Source organism: Blennius ocellaris, assembly GCF_963422515.1.
Source record: "Blennius ocellaris genome assembly, chromosome: 6".
NCBI lineage: Eukaryota > Metazoa > Chordata > Actinopteri > Blenniiformes > Blenniidae > Blennius > Blennius ocellaris.
The window spans coordinates 6651782-6664561 of record NC_137655.1 but is presented as its reverse complement, the minus strand read 5'-3'; the positions used below and the strand labels follow the sequence as shown (position 1 = coordinate 6664561).

General features: G+C 39.9%; 1 protein-coding gene across 2 annotated transcripts in view; it reads right to left on the bottom strand.

Annotated features, from left to right (window-relative positions):
- The window catches only part of tfpia (tissue factor pathway inhibitor a), a 49654-nt gene extending 39463 nt beyond the window's left edge, over window positions 1–10191 (bottom strand). For both annotated transcript variants that reach the window (XR_013936654.1, XM_080497928.1), the window contains exon 1: window positions 10069–10191. Coding sequence is in view for 1 of the 2 variants with exons in the window: in XM_080497928.1 (XP_080354054.1) it covers window positions 10069–10147 (79 nt within the window). In the remaining variant the exon portion in view is untranslated. The remainder of the gene's footprint in view (window positions 1–10068) is intronic.
- Between the last annotated feature and the right edge of the window lie 2589 nt (window positions 10192–12780).

Here is a 12780-nt window from a genome sequence, read left to right as displayed (position 1 = left end):
GCAACACAGCTGTAAGTGGAAAAGAATAGCCCAACTAAATATTGTCAAGTTAGTGGAGGAATGACCGAGTAGACAGTGTCTCCTCTCTGACGACAGAGCCAAGGGAGCTTCCTTTGCCAATTTCTGCAGGCGACAGTGCACAGGACCCACAGATTAACCTGTGGCTGATGCTCCTCCGAGCACATTTGTCATCTCCCCAGCTGTGTCAGATTGGAGGAGACAGGTATTTTCTCCCGCAGGTCACATGTGTTCCCCCATGCAGCAGCCTTATGTGAAAATGAGCTAACGCTGATTCAGAGATTCCCTCAGGCAAAGCCTTTTGCCGGAGCGTCTGCTTTCTACATATAAATCACGTGAGGAAATGTGTGCTGTGTCACACTCTATCATGTCTGACTGGATAGTGTGCCTTACAACCACCTGGAGTTCAAGGTTTAACCCAGTAGATACTCCCGTTTCTGTAAGCTCTTCTGGAAGTCATTTTTGCTTTGAGTCGTCCGTGATTGCCCCTCGGAAAGGTTGTGGAAGAACCTGCGAAATACAAGCAGCGGATAGTTCCCCAAGTCTAGTGTGGATACTAGAAAGTGTTTTTGTGGCAGATACATAATATGCTCTGGGCTGGGAATGAATGTTCTGAAGCAAGGGAGGCAAACATAACATGCATGTGTTAAATCCAGCCCACAACTATGTTCAATCCAGCTCAAAATGACATTTGACTGAAATGGCCCAAAAACATTAAATACAGTGTTTCAATAAAAGTGCAGTAGTTCCTAATTTGTCCACTAGAAGTAACACTGTTTCACAGGAGAAGAGCAGTAGATTTAGGGTATCATAATGTAACGATTTCAAAGGTTTTGTAAAAGATTGACAAAACTGGAATATATTCTGGAAGTTCTCTGTTTGTTTTGGTGGGACCAACTATTTGCAGCGGCACAGTCAGGACATGAACTTGATACTGGTATCAGTGTCATATTGCACGGGGTCCGCGTACTCGCAAAAGATCCCTGATAAAACTCGGAGTATTATATGACATCATCCATGAGTAACGTGAGCGGCAGGTCAACAAGAGAGAACAAGTGATGTCCGTGGTTCAGGAATTCTTTAATGATAAAAATAAGAGTGACTGTATGGAGTATAAATTAGACTTAATGGCATCTATAAATTACTCATATCTGTACTCTGCATCACCAAGTAGCAGAAGGTTACTAATCCTACTTGTTCTCGTCCTTGAAAAGAGTAGTATTGGTGCATCCCCAGTAAGAATGACAATATTCATCATCATGGTTTAACCAATCAGTTGAAATAAGGAATATGACACAAAGATCAACATAATGCCACCGTAACAAGTTGACTGATTGTAAGATTGTGACAGGAAGTATCACCTTGAGGATCTATGGAAGCAGATTTCATATTGTTGTCAAGTAATAAATATTGTCATAACAAGGTTTATGAAATCAACATTGCACCACTGAAAACAGTCCATGGAAGGCGCAGAACAAAAACATTGGAGTTGTCATAATTTATACATTTTCATGCTGTAACCTAAGTGGTGGAGCCTAAATGAGATCACATTTGGCTCTATAGTTTTTTCCCTAAATTAACACTCCTGTTGATAACATCAAATGAATCAGTGCAGACTTTTGAACTCTTTGCTGTTCATGAGTCAGTCAAGTCAAATAAAGAAAGTGGGCCTCGAGTCCATTAAATTGCATAAGCGAGTGTCGCGAGGAATTTATGGTTTACTCTTCCGCCGATGCAGGTGAACACGCTGCATCTGAAACTGCATTGGAGCATATGTATGGTGAATTTTATTTGTAGTTGGTGAAAGGGAAGAGGAAGGCAGACATGACAACCAGCAGAGCCGCTGCAGGCAGCCCCTCCAGCAAACATCATCTCTTTGCCTCTGAGCAGGGAGTAAATCTACAGCGAAGCTGCTCAAAGAACAATACAAGGATGTCAATACTCAGCTGCACGCAACAGGACCTAATCAATCCTATGTCTCTATTTGGGAACGTAGTCAGATGTATTGATATGTTTGTATAGGGAGCAAGACAACAGGCTTGATAGTGAGTGGAGAGTCACTTTAAAAGCTCCACAAAATGTGCTGAAAATAGCTTCATTAAACTAAAAAAAATACTTTTTTGTTTTGTTTTTATGACTCACATAAGACATTTCCAGTAATGGTAATCATTATTGTCATTATTTTTATGTTTTCTTTAAAGAAAAACAGATGTTACAGGGCCGTTAAAGGATGAAAAAGAGGTTATCAACAAGCTACACCCAATGTTCATGAAGTGAAAAGCTGATTTAAATCTTTTGGATTGTTTTTCGGGTTCTGTCAGCACAAATTCAACTCACATTTGGCTGACTTTAGGAAAGGGAAAAGAAAATCCATGTCAGGTCTCTCAGCAAGTCAAAATATAAATCTGAACTCTTCGGATGACCAGTCCAACAGCAACGTCATGTCTTGTGGATGGAGTCCATGCTGCGGTTCAGGCCATCAGAGGGCAAACTGACATCCTGTCGTAGATCCCTCACAAACAAATCCAAGCCTTTGTGCAGCGAATCAAAGTCATGACTTAAGACGGGAAACCAGCAACGTCAACAACAAAACCCAAACAAAACCTGGAGTCATTTGAAGGTCAACTAATGTCTTAAAACGCTGTAACGTGCCTCACTTCTTTTAAATATAATTGTTGATAAAACAAGGGATCAAAGATGGAGGATCTCTACCAAGACCTCCCACTGCACACAAAGCTCAACCAGCTGTTACTCATACAACCAAATATCCGTTTGCCAAACATTTGATCAACCAAGCCCACTGACAAAGCGTCTCATAAGGGTCAATGAAAAATAAAACCTCATGCATAAACGCAAGAGCAAATGTTTTAGTCATGAGTGAACCGGATAATTGGATGATGTGTCACCATGTCCTACAAATTGGGTTGGGTGAAAAAGTAAGTCAAGACTACTTCTTCGTTTTATGAGGAAATTATAATGAGAAATGGACAAGTAGCAGGTCAAATAAAAATGCCATATATATATATAAAAAAAAACTAAGATTTAAAACTGATTGAGTTTTAAAAAGGAATATCAGTAAAAAAAAAAAAACTAATTTTAACTGGTAGGTAAAGTGAAGTAAAGTGAAGCGAAATCCCTAATAAGTACAAATCAACGTGTGTGATTTCCTGCCTGTCGATCCATCATTGATAATAATATGTTTGAATGTTAAAAAAAAGCTTTACTACTACACACGTGCAGTAGCAGCATTTCCGATGGAGTCACAGCATCTTCAGAAAATTCTACTGTATTGTAAGGCTTCAGAACAAACTGAGCAGACCCTATATGGATATTTTTATATTAAAGCAATGTTGTCATTTTCACACTGTTACCAATTACTTGCAATGTTTTTCCACCTGTGCAAATGTTAAAATATTTATCTGACTGTATAATGGAGGGCATGTCTTGAGGTTTTTCTATTTTAATCTGGTACAACAGCATGTTTTGAACATCTTTTGTATATAATTTATTATTCATGAGTGTCAGAACTTCAAAACAATCCAAACAAAACTATCCACAATGTAAGATTTTTCAGTATTCAGAGGGCAATAAGTTAAGTCCCTTCAGGTTTTTGGTCTCATGCACACAAATCACGAAGTGAAAAATAAATCCTCACAGCAGATGAGTCCAGGTTACAGAAATCTCACCAGCTTCATTGATTTGAGTCAAAGGGCGACAGTTGTTTTCCTATTTACAAGATAAACACGGGAGACATTTGAGGACAATGAAGCAGCAGATAATCAAGTGACTGCATGGTGGACTCAGAAGAAAACATTACAGCAAGACAATAAAATTAAGTATTATGTGTGGAAGATGATGAGACTGAATACAAAACCATGAGTGGGACGAGAGGCATGAATAGTCTGAGAACAATGGAAGTAAACGTGAGACAAAGTTTCTTCACAATATTTTTGCTTTATCATCTCTATTATATTGTTCTATTAACAGAAACTGAAACAAAGTCTGCAGTTGTGTCTTGCACATTTTTCAGAAGGTTTACCTGATAAAGGGTATATGCAGGGTATGATTCATGGACAACTCTGAAGGGGGATAACGAGTGTTTCTGACAGGTACTGTACAGCAGTTGCAAGCCTATATAAAGGCCAAATTGAAAGTTTCAAACAAATGGTATCTCTGATGTTCCTTTATAATGCCCTATGGTTCCCAACAGCCATCAGTGACAAAATCTTTCAATTTACAGTTAAATGGAAAGTACATCATTGACCATCATTGATTATTAGTTAGGGTTAGATCAGTAATGCATCACCTGGGAGGAGAGCACGGCACTGTTGTGACTTGATGTGGAAGACAAGAGGAAAGTGGCAGGTGTCCGCTCAACACAAAGGACCCAGGTGCATAAAAATCAGTGTATTTAATTGAGAGCTTGTCTGGTAATCACAAGATAGCAAAATGTGTGAACAATTCTGATTAATTAAAGGGTGATGTGCAGTGAATATATATATAGAAAAAAATCAATTCACACCCTTACTTTTAATGCATTTTTTATGTGGATCTGCAAATTAAATACTATTAATCACAATGAGAAGACTGATTTTGTCCCACAGGGCAAGTAAAATAACTTAGCAGAAGGAATAGATAGGTTAGGGGGGGGGGGGGGGGGGGGGGTCTGTTGTGGCAGTAAAGCAGCTATAAAGTGAGATCCACGTGGAGATCGAGCAAACATTTTCTTATTAGAGAAGATGAAGCTCCGCCTATGGCGGGTGATGGCAGGAGACGTAAAGCAATGTCTGATCACAGTCAAAGAAATTTCTTAGGAAAATGTTTGCAGTGACATTCAACGGCGGCTACCTTCCTCAAGTCCTCCAGCGCTAATGAAGATGGCACATGCTCCACATTTCCTCTGTGTCGATGGCCCCAGGCCCACTAATAAAAAGGACCACTTCAAACAGCAAGCGAGCATCTAATTAAATTTCTCTCCAAATTAATGAGACACAATGTTTACAGCTCCACCAGGCGATTAGTGAAGCGACCGGGATGGGGCTGCCAGTGATACTCACGTTTACTTCCAAACCCGTTCTGTGTGTCCCTCATTGTTTTACCTCTCAAGAGCACGGAAATGAAATACAAATAGTGAAAGCTAATGTTCCGTGGTGAATAAAACGCTGACGAAAGCCAGTCTAATGTGTGCCTCGCTCTATTTACTTATCGCCTGAATTCTCATACCTCTGACGGACAAATAATATAAAAAGCCCCCCCGGTAGTGTTTGTTGGAATACTGTCTGGGTACCGTTTAGGCTCATAGAATGTTTGTCCTCGTGTGATTTAGGGTTCAAAAAATAACTGTGTATTGTCATTGGGAAATGTGGGAAAGATGAGCCTCTTAAATCCTAAAAGTGAGTTATGTAGCACAATAGCAAAAGTATATCTCACTCCAAAAGCAATTTTGCTCTTGCAAACCAATAAAGTAATTTTGCACTACAATTATATGCTCATCATTATTAGAGAGTGCTCTAACAGTAGATATATTTTTCAGTTCATCCTTGAGAAAACACCCTTGTTCTTCATTTGTATTTAAGGCCTTTGTTTTTTTTGTCCCATAGTGATTGACTGGAAATGACATCTTTTTTGCAGAATTTTTTTACCTACTTCTTTTTTGTTGTATTTTTCTTCTTTCTTCCTCTTATTTTTTTGTTTCCCTAAAAGAAAATCTGTACCAGCAATTTTAATTTTACTGTCGTTCCTGTATTTATTTATTTATTTATTGTAACTTTAGCCATTTCAGCAGTTTTTAGCAATTCTGGCTGTTTTAGCCATTTTACCGTGCCTCGCTGTTTTTAACCTGGAGATTAGATCATATTTAAAAACATATGCAACTAAAATCAATAAACAAAAAGGTTTATTTCCCCAAATTCTTCTGAAATCTTCATGGAGCTACTATAGAGAGGTTGAAGAGACACATGTGGCTCTAGACCTGCAGGTTGCAGACGTCGAGACAAGAAGCTACATTGACTCACTCACTCTTTTGTCAAAAAATGCAGCTCAAAACTAACCACACACTGGGGTTAGTAGGTTCGCTTGTCATCAAATGTACTGCAAATAGAGATATCCTTAAGAAGGTGCAATGACTATTTCCTCACTTACTGATGTTTTCAGCAAAAATGGTTCCTTTCGTGTCGTGACGTGGGTGCCCATAGTTTGGTTGGCCATGAGAGACCATTTCTGCAGCTCAGGCCTTTGACAGGTAGTGGTGGCGTCGACACCCATTATCCTTTCGATTAAAAATAGATTAAAGTCACATCCTTGATGCTGAAGCCTGGCATTGGGGGAACAAAGTCTTGGCAGTCTGCCGAGCTTTTGATATACGAGAGGATGTTCACAACTTTGTGAGTCTTTTTTATCAGTTGCACACCAAGGAAACATTTTGGTACATCCACACATTTCACTGATGTAAAATGGGTGGATGTATCACAGTAACTTTAAGAAGACATGCGCAGTTGCTGCCTGATATTTTAACACGACGCACAAAGAGTTTGAGGAACTACGGATATCAAAGGGAAAAGCTCAAATTTGCCTCAGGGTCATGTGAAGGGTTTCTAGCCACAACCAGTCAGCACAATGCAGTCAAGCATGAAGAAGAGTGGGAGGTTTGATGATTCTTTGTTGGGTTTTTTTCCAAACGACTCGTCGACAAAACAAGGTTCACTGACTTTGGAATTGAAGGGACTCGAGTGAAGCAAGTTTTCTTTGGTGAAGCAATAAAATTCAAAAAAAATAAGAGGCATTATTTTTAAGGACAACCACCCCATATGAAGTCAAATGTAAAATGTGGGAAAAAAAACTATATTACTCCCATTCCTATTATACAACTATTACTACTAGTACTACTCTTACTACTCTTCTTCCTACTACTACTACTCCTGCTACCTTTACTCCCACTACTGATTCTACTCCCACTGCTCTTCTCACAACTACTTTTACTCTCACTACTAGTTCTACTTCTCTTACTCTTCCTCCTCATAAATAATAATGGAGAGATAACTTTACACAGGGTAAAATGCAATAAATAGTTCTAATTGAATTGAAATTGATGCAAACATCTAATGTTTTGAGTAAATATTTGTCAAGCTGGAGGAATTGGAGGGATACGGGTCAACTTGTTTCGTACTCGACACTTGCCTAATTCAAATGACTTGAGACTCCCTGTTGGGAAGAGAACACTCTACCTTGTGTTGCACATGTGGAAAATTCAAGAGAGCGTAACAAAAACCACACAATCAGGCCCATAAAAGACCAAAAAAAGCACATTTGAGTCATACTGGAATATAGGGTGGCAGAAAACAAGAGTCAGTTGGTTCGTGGATGATACAGGGGAAGTCATTGAGACAATATTGGTCACTAAACTTCAACTTATTTTCACGCTGAATAAAATTGTTAACCAGGAAATAGTCTGCGGAACTCATTTCTAAAGAACTCTCCATCTCCCACATAACAATATTCCATCAGACTTGTAAGATATAAAAGACAAAAACAATGAGGAGAAAAATTCAACGGTTTATATTTACAGTCCTGTCATCCTGGGTCTGAAATTCATGTTACTTCTGACAGGAAATAATAATCAAGTGTGAAATTGAAAGGAAATTTACTAACACACTTCCTGGACATTAGTGTCGTCCACTCTGATGCACTTCCATTCAGAGGCTCTTTGGAGATCTGAGCCTCCATCCATCTGCAGTGAGTTGATGTATTTCTGTTGAAGTGACTAGAGAATCTCTACCGCCTACCTGAACCTGAATCCCTACAATCTGTCCGTCTGTTCCATTCTTTTTTCTCTTTCCATCCGATAACCCCCCTAAAAGTAGAACATATCAACCTCTGAGTCTGGTTCTGAAGGTTTTCCACTGTTAAAAGCCAGCATTTTCTTTCCACTGCCTGCCACTCATGTGGAACTGTTGGGTATTTTCATATGTAAAATTGCATTGAAGTGACAATTGTTACTTTTGTTGCCATAGGAATAGAACTCAATTGAACTGAATATTATGAAATCTATGAAGATATCACTTTTTGTTTAGTTTTATTACATTGAGTATTTTGAGAATTCTGCAAAGGAGTGTCAAGAAACCTCCCCAAAATCTAATCCAATCCACTGTAATGCATTTCAGCCAAACTAAATGGAGAACATCTGGAAGTTGTGGCCATTAAAAAGTTTCTAAGCATACAATTTTTCGGCGTAGCCAGAAAATGCGTTTTTTTTTCCATGCTGGGAAATGATGCATCAAACTGCCTGTATGTCAGTGCAAGATAAGAAACCGCGTGCGCCGACATGAAAGGCGCACAGTTAACGTTGCAGTCCATCTTTGGCAGCCTTCAGCGGCGAGATCTGGCCTTCCGCATTTGAAGTGACCTTTGCAGATCCCCCCTATTAGCTGCAAGCTTTTCATTAACCGAGCCTGTATTCGCTGGCAGGGGTGGAGAACGTGGAACATCACAGTCGCGCACCGCTGCGGATCAAACCTGCCTGGGATCGGACCTTTCACAGCTTCGCTTGGCCGTCTGACATTCAATACTCAGCGGCCTCATTACCGCAGGCCGCTGGGATGCTGTTGTTGCAACATGACAGGCGGGGAGGAGGTGCAAGCAGGACGGGCATACATGTACACAGATGTGTATTCTATGTGCAACTCAGAGCCAATGTGTCGCCTGCAGGGGCAGTTTAACGTGCTCGTAATGCAGCTTGCTTATCGTAAAAACATTTTGGCTTAATATGCCTGCTGTTCTAGTTTGGCCCCGTTTACACAGTGCTGAGATTGAACAGTCAAGTAGGAAAAAAATTTGCATTTTTGCTTCAGAAAAGTTTCACGTTTGCATGGTAACATTTTAAAAACAATTTCAGTTTTTCCACAGCTGCATATTGAAAACAATGTCCATTTCCACGGAAACTGCAGAAAGGCTTAAAATTATGTAGTTAGCATGCCTGTCCACGAGTTGGTGCTCTTGTTTGGATTGCTGTTACAGTGATTGTCAACTATAAAACTACTAAGTCCGAGGAGAATATGAATTATGATTAGTAGCGGCACCCCTGTTTCCACAGAGAGAAAGGGTTTTTTCCACAAGAAATATTAGCTTAAATATATATATACACACACCACACGTGTCATGAAATTTGCTCATTTTTATCAGATTGATTCATAATTATGAATCGGGATCTCAGGTAAATGTGTGCAATGGCAGGAACGACTTTTGAGATTGCCAGTATTTATTCATCAATTAAAAAGACGAATTAAAAAGAAGCTGGGGAAATGCCAGACAAGTTCAGCTGCCACACACTTTGAAAATAAATGATGAGCATGAAAATATAAATGTTTTGATTATTATTTTTTAACATTATCTGTATTTAATTGCACAAACATTTTCTATGTACTGAGAAAACGACAGCGGTGGTGGTGTGTGTGCGTGTGTGGGCTGAGAGAGTGAGTGAGAGTGTGTGTGTGGGCGGGGGGGGGGGGGGGTTGCAACCATGGTGGGTGCACTACGGGGCTCAGGTGGGAGTCTTGGCCGGTAAAGAGCGTCGATCTGGACTTTGACCTCCACTCTCACACATCTCCTCCCTCACTGATCGGAACTTAAAGTCGCCAGCAAAACAAAACAAACCCGAGTTATCTGACCTTCTAAACTGATACCAGTAGATTTCAGTGTTTACCAAGAAAGAAAATCGCGTGTGATCAGTTTGCGCAGCGTTACGCATAATTATCGATCACTTCTTAAACATACATGCAAAATAAACTCAATAATTTGTCACTTTACAAGATTTTACACTTTTTAACATACTCCAAAGTGACATTCAGCAAACTACACACGACAGCCGAGCAGAAGTAAACTAAACACAAACTCGCGCATGTCCATTTTTACGCACGAGTTTAACAAGAAAATATTTTTCCTTCCTTCACTTTAAAGCCCGTAAAACACCACAGAAGAGCTGGTGACGCGTTAAGCCGTCTTATAAGTAACAATCCGCGCACGAGTATGTTTTTTTTTTTTTTTTAATGTTCTTACCTCTTTCTCTTCTGGAAGCGTCAATGAGAGCGAAACATGAGAGCGACAAAGCGCACAGAATCCACCACTTGTTGGACATGCTGCTGACTGATCCGCGCAGAGGGAACTTCACAGGGACACGGGTAGTTGGAGGACTGGAGTTGTATGTATGTGTGAGTGAGTAAGTGAATGAGTATGTGTGTGAGAGAGAAGGCGCGTACTTCCGTTTGATAACAATGTGATATCCTGCAGGCACGGTGAAATTGAAATTCCCAGTAATTTCCTGGAACAATTATTCCAATATAAGGAAATACGAATAGATTAAATGTTTTTCATAGGATGACTCATAAAATGAAGATGGATGCGCATTTGTTTTGTTAATTATAGCATTGCGTTATTTTGTATTTTTCAGCCAAAAGTGGAGGTTGAAATTCTAATATGAATAGTAATGAGAAAGGACACGACCTGATTTTGTGTAGCTCACTCCAGCTCTCTGCTTGCATCACTTCAAGACCCTCAACAGCTCTTTAATCTGAAGCACTTCATCTCAAATGAGAAATTTGCACCCAGAGCCCATTACCTCAGACCCTGCTGTCTGTTCCATTCAGGAAACACACACTTGAGTTATAGTCTATGGAGAGGTGTCTGAAAACCCCTGCTCAGCTCCGCGGGCCACTGCAGGTGACACACGGTGTAATCGCGCTTCAAGCAGCTCCAATGTAAAGCGGAAATTATAGTCTGCTAGGCACTTTGCATCCTACCATAACTTGAAAGGATTCATTATGTTGGGTTAAATACTTAAATTGATTTATGTGCAATAGTACACTGTAGTATATACATGGCTCCACTGTGATCTGACTTACATTCAAAATATTGTAAAGGTACAATTTGTGGTTTGTAAGCTGAATGCATTCAGTAATCCAAAATATTCAACAAACTTTAAAGTGTAATAGTAGAAATTTGTTTCAATGTAGTGCGCCGTAAAAAAACTCTCAGAATTCACAGCAATTTGATTACAAAAGTATGCATTTCGGTAGAGTTTGCAAATTAATTTCATGGCAATGAAGTGTTGTACACTGAACAGAACAATCAGCAATGTATTTCCGAAGTCAGCTGTTATTGTTCAACTGTTCCATTAGTGAATTTAATGTTTTTGTTGCAGTAAGAGTTGTCAGACTTTTTTTTTTTTTAAATCACCCACAATATGGCAAAATTTCTCAATTCAAAAACATGTTTGACACCCCTACTCTGAACCAAGTTCAACATGAACTGCCATACCACTTTGAATCACAGGGTGGTGGATATGAGTCACATTACTGTTGAGTCTGCGCAAGAGAGAAAGAGGGAGGGTGTGAAAGTAACTTCTTGTCAACAAACTGTCAATGACAAAGTTAAGAAACTTCAATCATTGCATTTTTGGGGGATTTAACCAAAATCCCAAACTATACAGGATATTTATTACCAAATAAATGATGTCCTAACTTTCTGAAGGACCAAACTTTCTTTACTTTAGAAGATAAACTCTCTTTCAGGACGAGTGTGTGATGGGGTGGTGGGGGCACGGGTTCAAGTAACCACAACAGCTGGGAGAGTCTGTGCAAAGAAAGTTAATATTTGTTTCCCGTCCCCAAAGGCACGCTGAGGTGCCATCAACCCAGCCTTCGAAACCCGGCCTGCTCCCACACAGCACTCGTAAACAGCCAGCAGCAGGATGGCGGTCACACTCAGCCAGCTCCCCGGAGATGCCACTTCGAACTCAAGCAAAGCGGGGCAGGAAGGAGCAACGGGGCTCGTTGGAAATTAAATGTCAGGCAATGAAATGATAGAAATGAAAAGAAGTGTCACATCTTTCTAAATGTTGTTAAGATAACAGAGGCTGCTACTCCCAAGGAGGTGTTATTAAATGTATGAGTCACTTAAATCACATCCAGCACGCCCAGAGCGTCCTAAACAAGGCCTATTTCTTCTTTCATGGGCGAATATCGACTTATTTGTATTCCAATGTACAGAAGTCCCCCTTGTGTTATTTCAAGGTGTGTTAAAGCCACAGTAATCAGTACTTTTATGTCAATGTAGTCAGTAGCAATAGGTCACTTGTAACACAACTCACCAACTAATGATCACCGAACCCTGCAGAGGCCTCGGAGCACCCAGGGGGTCTTTCAGCCTCTTTTGCCTTATTATGATGTTTTTACGCCACTACCTATATCTTTAGTCCTTTCTCCCAGTCCTACCACTTATAGTGTGAGCTAGTAGTTGTTTCAAGTGGGAAAAGCCCCATAAAGGGTAAGAATAAAGGGCGTGTTCACTCTCCAAATAATTCAAAAGCATGTTTCACTGTATTTCCAAACAAACTCTTGGTTTAGTTCAGATAAAGTCTGAAGTAGGATCATGTACAAAGCTGTAAATGAACCCCAAACAGGACATCCTGTATTATTAGGAATAAAGTTCTCACAGCAGGTGGTTTCAGCCAATGAGCACAATGGAGGATTTATTGCTGTTCGGATGCCTTTATACCTTTTATGAGCTGTTGTAACACTTAAAAATTACCTGCTCTACCAGCTGAGCCATAGCCGCCCCAACAACTAAAACTGTTGTGTTGCACTAAACGCAACACATAGCGTTGCTGCGTAAGTCATGGAATAGTTAATACATCACAGCAACTTTCCGGAATTAATTTTATTGACGGTTTCCAATACAAGTATTTGCGCAAGTTGACAGGGATGAAAGTAT